The sequence below is a fragment of the Schistocerca serialis genome, chromosome 1, assembly GCF_023864345.2.
Source record: "Schistocerca serialis cubense isolate TAMUIC-IGC-003099 chromosome 1, iqSchSeri2.2, whole genome shotgun sequence".
In the NCBI taxonomy this organism is placed as follows: domain Eukaryota; kingdom Metazoa; phylum Arthropoda; class Insecta; order Orthoptera; family Acrididae; genus Schistocerca; species Schistocerca serialis.
In genome coordinates this window covers 1,233,978,160-1,233,991,930 of record NC_064638.1, presented here as the reverse complement: position 1 = coordinate 1,233,991,930, position 13,771 = coordinate 1,233,978,160, and the positions used below count along the sequence as shown (strand labels likewise).

At 41.9% G+C, this 13,771-nt stretch overlaps 1 protein-coding gene across 4 annotated transcripts in view; it reads left to right on the top strand.

Annotated features, from left to right (window-relative positions):
• LOC126419147 (integrator complex subunit 1) overlaps positions 1 to 13,771 on the top strand; it is a 288,378-nt gene that overhangs the window by 48,149 nt on the left and 226,458 nt on the right. For all 4 annotated transcript variants that reach the window (XM_050086288.1, XM_050086260.1, XM_050086280.1 and 1 more), the window contains exon 5: positions 9,387 to 9,679. In XM_050086288.1, coding sequence (XP_049942245.1) covers positions 9,387 to 9,679 — 293 coding nt within the window. The remainder of the gene's footprint in view (positions 1 to 9,386; positions 9,680 to 13,771) is intronic.

The following is a 13,771-nucleotide window of genomic DNA, read 5'->3' as shown; positions in this document are numbered from 1 at the left end:
AAATAAGCCCCCTAATGCATTTGTAGAACTGCCCTGCTTTTCTGCACCTTTCATTTATTTCCATTGCGTTTCCCCCCTTACTTTCAATCATGCTTCCCAGGTACTTGAAGTTCTCTACCACTTGTAGTTTTTCCTCTCCACAAGTTATATCCACATTTGGCCTATTCTTCTTCCTTGTTGTGACAATTATTTCACTTTTCTTTGCAGAGAAATGCATTCCATATTGTGCTGCCGTTGCCTCCCATACATCTAACTGCCCTTGCACCTCCTTCTTGCAATTTCCCCATAATATCAGGTCATCGGCAAAAAGCACTGCTTTCATTTTATGATCTCCAATTGCATCTGATACTTGCTGTAGGATTTCATCCATAACAATAATAAACAATAAAGGCGAAAGTGCACTTTCCTGTCGCAGCCCATTTTCCAGCTTGAACCATGCAGTACGTCTCCCATAAGTCCAACCCCTCGTCCAAGTCGTGGGAGATGGGCAATGGCACAAAGTAGGGGACTGCCTATAGGGGCGATGTACAGCGGGGACTTCGTGTGCCCCAGGACCGCTACGGTAGCTGGGAAGGCCCTATGGGAACCCTGAAACGTGACGGCTACCTGGGCTCTGGTGAAGCTGCGATAGGCCTAGCAAGCCAGTAGTGGATAAATCAACTGCTTTTAAAAAGGGAACATAGAATTCTGATAACTTAATTTCTTTGTGCTCACTTGCCTTATTTGCATATTTTGCCTTCGCTAGTGAACATACTTCTTTCTGAACAGATATAATATTAACAGGACAGTACACATCTGCAAGATAGCTACTGATTGCTTCACAAGAGTGTTAGTCTTGTGTGTCAGTATTTGTGCAATTTCTGGTCCATTCGTTATTTGTTTCATGAGTCCCCAACTTTTGAACCAACAATGGGACCCAAGCTAGTTTTTTGTTTCCTGAATTAATGCTCCATCCTGTTTCCTTTTGTTTCTATTATCATTTGTATTCCAATTTCTGTTTCAACTGTTGCCATTCTCCAGAATGAAAACTTACATTTATTCTATTATGTTCCTTCTGTTGATAATTGTTGCCATTGTGGTTACTACGTTCCCTCCTGTAGTGATTATTGCTGTGCCAATTTTGATTATTACCTCTTTCAAAATGTTTGTGCCTATTATGGCTGTATTTACCTGGTTTTTACAAGACTTTATCTAATTTACCTAAATATTTCAATAAGTGGTCTGTCATGTCCTCTAGCCCACAGACTAGGTCCCCCTGGACCTCAGCTGGTAACCCCTTTTTTTAAAGCAATGATCTAGGTGAGTTTAACGAAAGGTTTGTTGAAATGAGCTAATTTTTTTAAGTTGATTTTTGCAGAACTGTTTCATGCTAATATTCCCTTCCCCGTAATTTGATCGATTGAAAAATTCACTTTTTATTCCAACTTACTCAGTCTTTGACCAAACTCTATCAAAAAATCTATTCTCAAAATCTGCATAGGTTGTGTCATCAGTATACTGATTAGCCCTAATGCTTCACCTTGTAGAAACTTCTTAACACACTTGATTTTCGTAATATGAGTCTTATTAGACACAAAATTCTCTCTGCAATGCTGGAGAAAATCTATGGCCTGTAAACTACCTTCAACTGAAAAAAATTTCAATGGAATGTTGCAAAACATGGTGCTAAAATTGGTAATAAGCTTTCTCTTAAGGTCGTCATTGACCAATTCTTCAACCTTTTTGCACAGTACAGAAACACTACTTTCTAGGGTGCTGGTTTTTGTTACTCAATTTTACATTTTCTACGAATTTATTATTTACTGTCTTTACCTGTTCAACAAAACTGCTTTCAACAAGCTCTAGTTTGGCATCAATATTACTTTCCAAAGTTGAAATTTGACTACTTAAATTTTCTTTTTGTTTTTTGTTTTTTTTTTTTTTTTTTTTTTTTTCTCTATCTACAATGATCTCGTCTTTGACATTTTTGACTTAAGTGTTAGATTTAAGTTCAATTTCTTCCATTTTAGATTCAACAGTTTCTGCTCGACCATCTAACCTCTCAATTTTTTGATTGATATCATTTAGCTGAACTGTGTTTTTACCGATACATTCATGTAACGCTCCTATTGAGTGACCAAATTCAGTGAATTGTTTCTTACTTTCTTGTTTGTGGATTTAAAGTTGCTCATTAATTTTTGAAAACTGATCACTATTCATTTTTATTAACTGATCCTTATTATCATTGCTCATTTTTATTAGCAATGCCAACATTGTACTTATGTTGTTATTATCATATTGTTTTACTAATTTACATGATTTATTGGCATCTTTTTCCTGTTCTACTGCTTCATGAATAAAGCTTTCGGGTTCTTGTTTCACAATACTACTTAAGTCTGCCATGTCTGTATCCCCCCCCCCCCCCCCCCCCCCCTCCTATTATTTCAGATCCCTGTTCAGTGACTTTCATTGTTAATGATTATTCCACAAAACATTTCACTACTAAAAGAAAAAAAGAAAGAAAATATTTCCAGTATTTAACCTTGTCGTTGGCTGTCAACATTGTTAATTGTTCACCTCACTTTTTATTTTTCATTCTTTTCTTTGTCTTGATTGTGATCTCTGTTTGCTTCTATTGTTGCTATTTTGTAGGTATGGTTCATACTTGGCTCATTGTTCATATAAAATTTTCATAATATATATACTTTTGATCTGAAACAAAAAAAATAGTCAAACACAGTATTCATACTTCACTTTTAGAAAATCCCAGATGACGCCAACATATTCAGACCATCACCACCCTCTTGTAGTCCAAAGTTGATTCATTAATTTTGAAGTAAGTTTAACTTTGGGTGACTGGTCACATTTTCGCAGCACTTGGCACGCTGAGATAGTGACACACTGTAGAGAGAGGTAGCAACAGTAGAATTTGAATAAACAGTTTTATAATACTCATCTTTTATTCTTCTTCTTTGTTGTATGTAATAGGCTTGTAGCCCATTCAAAAATACAACTTTGTATAATGGTCTAGAGGATGCTTGGATTCATTTTGTTAAATAATATGAACACTGGTGGACTTACTGTTATTGAGTAGATATATTTTCAGTCATTTTCCGTCACGATACAAACCAACATCAACTACCATGTTAACACAATGCTCATAACTTGTACTCCATCTTCGCACTTCAAACTTGTACTACGAACTGCCCAAAGGCAAAGATTGATCTCTAACACCATACATCAAAGAAAATAGTATCATATATCAATCTATTTGTGCAAAAACATCTTTGAAACATACATTTCAAAAATTAAAGTACAAATAATGTTTATCACTGCCTATTGTTTTAAGAAGTCCATACTTATCATCGTAATTGCATTAAGTATGTGTATATATGTTAACGTTTATAATTTTCATATAGCTATATGGTAGTGGATTTCTGGCTTTTGAGTCTTCAACTTGGGATTTGGTTATTTCATATGACTCAAGATCAGTTAGTAAGTTTTCTCACCATAATCAGTTTTATTACACCCCTCAGGGCTGGACAATGTTCACATTCAGATGTTGCATCACCTCTGTCCTGTGGGCAAGCACTTTCTCCTTCGTATGTACAATCTCTTTTGGGCAGATGGCACATTTCCCAGATGCTGCCGTGAAGTCTTTGTCATACCTATACCTAAGCCCAGTATGGGCAAATGCCTTCCTTTTAGCTGCCACCCCATTTCTCTCACCAGCTGTGTTTGCAAGGAGATGGGATGTATGATTCATGGTTGGCTGGTTTGGTAGCTCGTGTCTCTGAATCTACTAATCACTGCAGCATGTGGATTTTTTGCATGCCATTTTGCAGTTTACAATGTCGTCTCTGTGTCCACCCATGTTTTGAATGGTTTTCTGTGGAAATACCAGAGTGTTGCTGAGTTTTTGCTTTGGAGAAGCCTGTGACACCTGTAGGAGGACTTGCATCGTCGGTACTCTATACACGTGAAGCTTCCAAGGCTGCCTTCCCTGTTTCCTTCAGAAATTTTTAAAAGACCAAGATTCCAAGTTATGTGTGGGTTTGGCCTTGTCAGACACCTTTATCCAGGACAACGGGGTGCTGAAAGCTCCGTTCTAAGAATCATCCTCTTTATCCTGTTATGGACTGTCTCCTGCCAGTCGTCTCCGGTTCCCTCTTTGTCAACGATTTTGTGACCTGTTGCAGTTCTTCACAGGCTTGTCTCCCTGACCAGCATCTTCGACATTGTCTTTGATCTTGAAGCACTGATAGTGGCTTTTGCTTTTCCACTGACAAAGCAGTTTGTATTAATTTATCAAGGTGCAATGGGTGTCTTCCATTGTCTTTACATCTGCTGACACCATGGAATTCCCGGGGCTCATGCTTGATAGGAAACTTTCTTGGTCATCTCATGTGTCTTACATGGCCACATGCTGCACCCAGTCCCTCAGTATGCTGTGTGTCCTAAGCGGTACTTCCTGGGGAGTGGATCGGACCACTCTCCCCCATTTATACTGATCCCTCATCTGTTTGAAACTAGATTGTTGTTGTTGTTGTGGTCTTCAGTCCTGAGACTGGTTTGATGCAGCTCTCCATGCTACTCTATCCTGTGCAAGCTTTTTCATCTCCCAGTACCTACTGCAACCTACATCCTTCTGAATCTGCTTAGTGTATTCATCTCGTGGTCTCCCTCTACGATTTTTACCCTCCACGCTGCCCTCCAATACTAAATTGGTGATCCCTTGATGCCTCAGAACATGCCCTACCAACCGATCCCTTCTTCTGGTCAAGTTGTGCCACAAACTTCTTCTCCCCAATCCTATTCAATACCTCCTCATTAGTTACATGATCTACCCATCTAATCTTCAGCATTCTTCTGTAGCACCACATTTCGAAAGCTTCTATTCTCTTCTTGTCTAAACTATTTATCGTCCATGTTTCACTTCCATACATGGCTACACTCCATACGAATACTTTCAGAAATGACTTCCTGACACTTAAATCAATACTGGATGTTAACAAATTTCTCTTCTTCAGAAACGCTTTCCTTGCCATTGCCAGTCGACATTTTATATCCTCTCTACTTCGACCATCATCAGTTATTTTGCTCCCCAAATAGCAAAACTCCTTTACTACTTTAAGTGCCTCATTTCCTAATCTAATTCCCTCAGCATCACCCGACTTAATTAGACTACATTCCATTATCCTTGTTTTGCTTTTGTTGATGTTCATCTTATATCCTCCTTTCAAGACACTGTCCATTCCATTCAACTGCTCTTCCAAGTCCTTTGCTGTCTCTGACAGAATTACAATGTCATCGGCGAACCTCAAAGTTTTTATTCCTTCTCCATGAATTTTAATACCTACTCCGAATTTTTCTTTTGTTTCCTTTACTGCTTGCTCAATATACAGATTGAACAACATCGGGGAGAGGCTACAACCCTGTCTTACTCCCTTCCCAACCACTGCTTCCCTTTCATGTCCCTCGACTCTTATAACTGCCATCTGGTTTCTGTACAAATTGTAAATAGCCTTTCGCTCCCTGTATTTTACCCCTGCCACCTTTAGAATTTGAAAGAGAGTATTCCAGTCAACATTGTCAAAAGCTTTCTCTAAGTCTACAAATGCTAGAAACGTAGGTTTGCCTTTCCTTAATCTTTCTTCTAAGATAAGTCGTAAGGTCAGTATTGCCTCACGTGTTCCAGTGTTTGTATGGAATCCAAACTGATCTTCCCCGAGGTTGGCTTCTACTAGTTTTTCCATTCGTCTGTAAAGAATTCGTGTTAGTATTTTGCAGCTGTGACTTATTAAGCTGATAGTTCGGTAATTTTCACATCTGTCAACACCTGCTTTCTTTGGGATTGGAATTATTATATTCTTCTTGAAGTCTGAGGGTATTTCGTCTGTTTCATACATCTTGCTCACCAGATGGTAGAGTTTTGTCAGGACTGGCTCTCCCACGGCCGTCAGTAGTTCTAATGGAATATTGTCTACTCCGGGGGCCTTGTTTCGACTCAGGTCTTTCTGTGCTCTGTCAAACTCTTCACGCAGTATCGTATCTCCCATTTCATCTTCATCTACATCCTCTTCCATTTCCATAATATTGTCCTCAAGTACATCGCCCTTGTATAGACCCTCTATATACTCCTTCCACCTTTCTGCTTTCCCTTCTTTGCTTAGCACTGGGTTTCCATCTGAGCTCTTGATATTCATACAAGTCGTTCTCTTATCTCCAAAGGTCTCTTTAATTTTCCTGTAGGCGGTATCTATCTTACCCCTAGTGAGATAGGCCTCTACATCCTTACATTTGTCCTCTAGCCATCCCTGCTTAGCCATTTTGCACTTCCTGTCGATCTCATTTTTGAGACGTTTGTATTCCTTTTTGCCTGTTTCACTTACTGCATTTTTATATTTTCTCCTTTCATCAATTAAATTCAATATTTCTTCTGTTACCCAAGGATTTCTACTAGCCCTCGTCTTTTTACCTACTTGATCCTCTGCTGCCTGCACTACTTCATCCCTCAAAGCTACCCATTCTTCTTCTACTGTATTTCTTTCCCCCATTCCTGTCAATTGCTCCCTTATGCTCTCCCTGAATCTCTGTACAACCTCTGGTTCTTTTAGTTTATCCAGGTCCCATCTCCTTAAATTCCCACCTTTTTGCAGTTTCTTCAGTTTTAATCTACAGGTCATAACCAATAGATTGTGGTCAGAGTCCACATCTGCCCCTGGAAATGTCTTACAATTTAAAACCTGGTTCCTAAATCTCTGTCTTACCATTATATAATCTATCTGATACCTTTTAGTATCTCCAGGGTTCTTCCATGTATACAACCTTCTTTCATGAGTCTTAAACCAAGTGTTAGTTATGATTATGTTGTGCTCTGTGCAAAATTCTACCAGGCGGCTTCCTCTTTCATTTCTGTCCCCCAATCCATATTCACCTACTATGTTTCCTTCTCTCCCTTTTCCTACACTCGAATTCCAGTCACCCATGACTATTAAATTTTCGTCTCCCTTCACAATCTGAATAATTTCTTTTATTTCATCATACATTTCTTCAATTTCTTCGTCATCTGCAGAGCTAGTTGGCATATAAACTTGTACTACTGTAGTAGGTGTGGGCTTCGTATCTATCTTGGCCACAATAATGCGTTCACTATGCTGTTTGTAGTAGCTTACCCGCATTCCTATTTTCCTATTCATTATTAAACCTACTCCTGCATTCCCCCTATTTGATTTTGTGTTTATAACCCTGTAGTCACCTGACCAGAAGTCTTGTTCCTCCTGCCACCGAACTTCACTAATTCCCACTATATCTAACTTCAACCTATCCATTTCCCTTTTTAAATTTTCTAACCTACCTGCCCGATTAAGGGATCTGACATTCCACGCTCCGATCCGTAGAACACCAGTTTTCTTTCTCCTGATAACGACATCCTCTTGAGTAGTCCCCGCCCGGAGATCCGAATGGGGGACTATTTTACCTCCGGAATATTTTACCCAAGAGGACGCCATCATCATGTAATCATACAGTAAAGCTGCATGCCCTCGGGAAAAATTACGGCTGTAGTTTCCCCTTGCTTTCAGCCGTTCGCAGTACCAGCACAGCAAGGCCGTTTTGGTTATTGTTACAAGGCCAGATCAGTCAATCATCCAGACTGTTGCCCTTGCAACTACTGAAAAGGCTGCTGCCCCTCTTCAGGAACCACACGTTTGTCTGGCCTCTCAACAGATACCCCTCCGTTGTGGTTGCACCTACGGTACGGCTATCTGTATCGCTGAGGCACGCAAGCCTCCCCACCAACGGCAAGGTCCATGGTTCATGGGGAGGGAAACTAGATTATGGATGTTTTATTTATTCATCTGCACATCCTCCACCTTTTGCACTAATCTGCTTGAGACACTCTATTCAGGACTACTGCTGTCTTTCCAACATGATGTCCTCCTCAGCAGACACACATGCTGTTTGCCTTCCATACCCAGCCACTTCCCTTTTGCAATGACTCCCTTGACCGCTAGCAAGGGGTGTGCCTTTGTTTTCTATTACCTCCTGGAGTTCGCTTTTCACTACTACTCTGGCAGCTCAGCTTCGTGCTACTTGCCACATTCTCGATGGGTGTAAACCTTTCACTGCTTTGGCTTTGTGTGGTGGCCCATGTTCATCATGGATTTCCTTCACCTCCCAAGGACACTACACCAGATTCAATCTATCACTGTAAATTTTTTTTGCCATTTGCTTGCAACTTAACGATAGCATCTTTGTGTACACAATGGCTGTAAAGCTGGCCTTGGTGGCAGGTATGCCTTCATCAATGGCACCGACCATTTTCAATATCTGCTTCCAGAACGCTGCTCGATTTTTACAGCACAGCTCTTTGCCCTCTTTCGGGCCACCCAGCATATCCGCATCACAAGCTTTTTAATTATGTCATATGCTCTTAATCTTTCAGTGACCTTCAGAGCTTCTGTGTGCTGTACACAGTCAATCCCTTAGTGCAATGGGTCCAAGAAAGCTTACACTTGCTCGCTGTTGAGGGAGCCACGGTAATGTTCATGTGGGTTCCTAGCCACATCAGTCTGGCGGGAAATGAGGTAGCTGGTACTACTGCCAAGGCTGCAGTCGTCACACCTCGGCCTGTTAGCACTTCCATTCCTTTGTATGTTCTCCGTGTTGCTGTCTGTTGTAGATTGTGTCACTTTGGCATTACCAATGGTCCTCTCTTCACAGGACCAAGCTCTGGAGGATCAAACATCTCCAAACTACTTGGCCAGCCTCCTCTTGGCCCTACTGTTGTGAGGAGATCATTTTAGCTAGGTTTTGTACTGGTCACTATCTTTGTAACTATCGCCATTTGTTAAGTGGTGATCCCCCACCCCACATTGTGCTCATTGTCATCGAGGTTTGACGATTCACCATTTTCTGACCCAATGTCAATTTTTGAACCACTTACTTTCCAGTATATGTTTACTATCTGAGTTATCATCTGTTTTAGTGAATGATGTGCAGGCTGTCTATCTTGTTTTACTTATTTATCTGTCATAGCAAAATGGCGAAGGACTTCTAAAGTTTGGTTAGGGACCTCTGTTGCCTCTATGGTGTATTTTATGAACCTTTCTCCAAGGGGGAAATCCTTTGTTTTTTGCTCTCATTCCATCTGTCAATTGGGCTTAACATAGGGTCGCTTTTAGCTTCTTTCACGTATTGGTGTACCAAGGTTATAAAGTGAGTGCTTATGACTCGAGTTGTTTTTGCGCCATAAAAAAAAAAAGAATAGTTGTAAGATTTGGACAGTAGACCTACTTAAAGCATTATCTCATTCATAGTTCAATTTCTTTTCGTGGAATTTGAGTGAATTGTAATGGTGGAGCTTGTGCTAGAAATCTGACCTTTTTTTCCTTTCTTTCTTCCAGTTATGGGTTGACGATTCACTTGGTGATCGTATGTGGGTGGATCAGGAGGACATACAGTTCTTTGTGAGTAATGTGACAACTTCAGTAGGAACCCGTCCACTTCCTCCACGGCCGTCTGACCCTCTGATAGCAGCTGGCTTGCTGCGTTCTGAGTCCTGCCCATCTCCATCTGTAGTGACACCCACTGGTCCTGCTGATGATGATGAACAATCAGTAACAGGAGCTAATGACGGCACAGTTTACTCTATCAATACAGAGTTACTTGGCAACATGGAATACACCATATGCAATCGGTAAGTGGATTTATTTTTTAGTTCAGCTTCCATTGATTTAACATTTCATAAAAGATAAATAATTTTTGGTTGCATTTAGTTACGTGCAATTTTATAACAGTTATATGATAATTTTTTCGTATATTGAATGAAAAGGAAAAAGAAAGTAACACGCAAAATGTTTCTTGATTATGGTGGACAGATTTTCTTTTTGTATTTCTTCTTAGCTGTGCCGTTATAATGCTCTGTACTAATGAAATACTGCTGATATTTCATCTTCCCTTCCACCCGTTACATCTTGCCACATATGTGGTGAGTTTTTAGGTATAATGAGATATCATTATGACAAATGTGTCCATAGCTGTACTGCGAATTTGTTTGTAAACAGTGCGTTTGAAGTAGAAGTAATTGTGGGTGAGGATATGACTAGGAAGGAGGTAGTTTGTTTGGAATCTGTCGGGCGTTGGGAATGGTAGTGTTCAGTAGTGGTAAGGCCATGGGCATTAGGGATGATAGTGTAAAGGGAGGTCGTATCAATAGTGACGAGCAGGGCACCTTGTTGTAAATGGACAGGAACTGTGGAGAGTCGGTAGAGGAAATGGTTGGTATCTTTTATGTTGGAGGGTAGGTTCTGGGTAATAGATTGAAGGTGTTGGTCTACGAGAACAGAGATTATCTCAGTGGGGGCACAGTAACTGGCCACAGTGGGGTATCATGGGTAGTTGGGTTTATAGATTTTAGGAAGCATGTAGAAGGTGGGAGTGCAGGGAGTGGTAGGGGTGAGTAGACAGTTGGACTCTAGGGAGAGGTTCTGGGAAGGGCCTGAAGATTTGAGGAGTGACTGGAGATCCTGCTGGAATTCTGGAATGGGATCACTGCGGCAAGGTTTCTAGGTGGACATATCTGATAGCTGATGGAGTCCTTCTGCTAGATAATCTTTGCAGTTCAGATCAAGAGTGGTGGAGCCTTTGTCTGCAGGTAAGATTATAAGATCAGGATCAGTTTTAAGATGGTGGACTGTGGTTCTTTCTGTGGATGTAAGGTTAGTTTGTTGAGGGATTTAGGGAATGATGGTGAGACAAATTTCGAGGTAAAGAAATTCTGGTAAGTTGACAGGGGGATGATTTGGGGGCAGTGAGGGTGGATCACGGTTGGATGGAGAAGTGAACTGAGTTAGGCAGGGTTCAATATTGATCTTTGGTTGAGTCTGATTGGTAGGGTTGGTGGCGAAAAAGTGTATCCAGTGTAGGGACTGGGAGCAGGAGAGAAGATATTTAACAAGTCCTGCATGATTCAATTTGGGAACTGATATTTCTGTGGGGATAAGGCTTTGAAAGAAAGGTTCATGACTGCGTTTTGGGTATGTTTAGGTTCTGGATTCTGTGTGGTGGTGGGAGGGGGTTTTGGAGGGTGGGGTAAATGTAGTAGGTCTGCGAGACAGGATTTGTCAGCTATGAGGGGATGTGGTGGTTTTGGAGAGTGTTGTAGAGGGGATGGACAGTGGTACTCCAAGACGGAAGTAGGAAGTAAGCATAATGGAGAGCTTTTTGAGGTGGCGTTGTGCATGTTGCTCTAATTCCTGGAGGGTAAGAGTTTCGATGTGTGTTATAGGTTCCAGGAATTTGGGATTGCATAACAGGAGAATTTTGCAGATGGAGAGAAGGTACTGCAAGAAGGTTTGGACTTGGTTGAAATGGTTTTGCAGGACTATGTTGGTGAGGGCTAAGGATAGGTGGAATATGAATACCTCCACTTTGACCTCCATACCAAGAAGTCCCTCCCATACAGCCTAGACACCTGTAGATGTCGCATCTGAAGTGATGAGTGGTTCCTCTCGAAATATACGGAGGGTCTCGCTGAAGCCTTCACAAACCGTATTATCTTCTCAACCTTGTATAAAAACAAATCTCCCATGCCTTAGCGTTCCAGTCTCCCACCACCTCACAAAGCCCCACCCTCCGGCCACAGAGGAGTATTCCCCTCACAACTCAGTACCACCCAGGATGGAGCAACTGAATTGCATTCACTGCAAGGGTTTCGACTGCCTCTTGGTGTGCCCTGAAATGAGAAATGTCCTGCCCACTATCCTTGCCATCCCTCCAACAATGGTATTCCGCCGTCCACCAAACCTACACAATATACTTGTCCATATGTATGCAACCGCTGCTCCCAACCCCTTACCTCGTGGCTCATACCCCTGTAACAGACCTAGATGCTAGACCTGTCATATATGTCCCACCACCACCACCACCACCACCACCACATACTCAAGTCCAATCACAAACACCACCTATCCCATCAAAGGCAGGGCTACCTGTGAAACCAGTCAAGTGATCTACAAGCTAAGCTGCAACTGCTGTGGTGCATTCTATGTGGGCATGACGACTAACAAGCTGTCTGTCTGCATGAATGGCCACCAACAATCTGTGGCCAAGAAACAAGTGGGCCATCCTGTTACTGAGCACGCTGCCAAACACGACATCCTTCATTTCAATGACTGCTTCACAGCCTGTGCAATATGTATCCTTCCCACCAAGACGAGATTTTCTGAATTGCGCTATTGAGAACTTTCCCCGCAATGTATGCTACGTTCCCGTAACCCTCCTGGCCTCAACCTTAGTCAGTCATTCTCCTCTCCCTTCCAGCCCCTTCTCCGTTCCCATTCCAGCACTACACAGCCCTCATCCCTCCATCACACGCAGTCTTTTTACTTCTCTCCTTTCCCGTAGTTCTTCTCTCCCTCCCCAACTCTCCGCTCCCTCCGTCTAACCTCCCAACTGCACATAGCGGCCCTACCCTCTTTCCACATCGTCCCTTCATGCTCCCCAACAGCACGTCACTGTCCACGACGCCTACCCTATCATACCTCCCCCAGCCTGCTCCCTACTCCCACCATGCACCAGTACTGCTGCTCGCAGTGTGGCCACTGAGACTGCAGTCATGTGTGTGTGAGTTGCGTTTGCATACGTGCGTATATATGTGTTTGCCGTCTAATTCTGACTAAGGCCTTACTGGTTGAAAGCTATTATTTGTGACAGTCTCAGATTAGGTTTATGTGGTCATCCCACCATAAGTTAACGCAGGTGGCTAATGCTGTCTCCCTGTTGAGAACTACCCATTGAGTTTGTGTGAGAGGTCTTCAGTGATGCTGCATACTTAGCCTACTGTTCTATAATCTCGCATTTTATTTACTAGATGGTAGCATGAGATTGTATCACTAGGAGAGTGTCTGTTATTCCTCTGTTCCTGTGCGATAGGCTAGGCTCCATGGGGGTTAGCACCTGTGAGCAACTGTCCGCTCACCTGTGGGCAGGTGCAAATTGGTTAGATTAATTGCCAGGTGGTCCTACTGCTTCCATACCGTGTTCTGCACATGTGCCAACCATTTGTCGGCCATGGCCTGCAGATGCTCAGCCGAGGCCATATTATTGCATTGGTTACAGCTTAGTTACCAAACTTCCCGTGCATCAGCTTTTTGGCTCACCACTGCATGCAGGTGCCAGCTGTCCATTGGCTATCACTTGAGTTGGAGCAGTCTGTTGAATGGGGGTGGTTGGTCCCTCCACATCCTACCCATTTACTGTATCTCTTTTCACACATTGCATTGAATGGATCAGTCAGTCGTTTTGGAAAATTATGTAGCCCATTTCTAAAGCATATGGCTGCATGTAATGGAGTCAAATTTTCCTCCAAGAACTATTCAACTGCAGTAGCTGAGACCATGTTGGATGCATGGTCAGATGTGATACAACTTGATCATGGAATACCCACTTCTGCTGTATTGCGCATGGCCAGGTGTAGTGATAGAAATAATGGAAATGTCTTGTAATGTGGGACTTACCCATCAACTTTGGCATGATTTCACTGACTCCTTTCTGGCTCAACTATTTTTGTCTACAGATGTAAATTAAGTGGAAATTATTCTTTTCAGTTGATGTAAGGATATATTAGATATCAATGATGATAACCTTTTTCACTTTTGTGGCTGCTCATATAATTAAAAAATATTGGGGTACATAATATTGGCACTCAGTATAGTGAGATACACTTAACTAATTAATTTCAGACGCAGCTCTCACATACCACATAGGAACTACGCCATACAACTCTTCT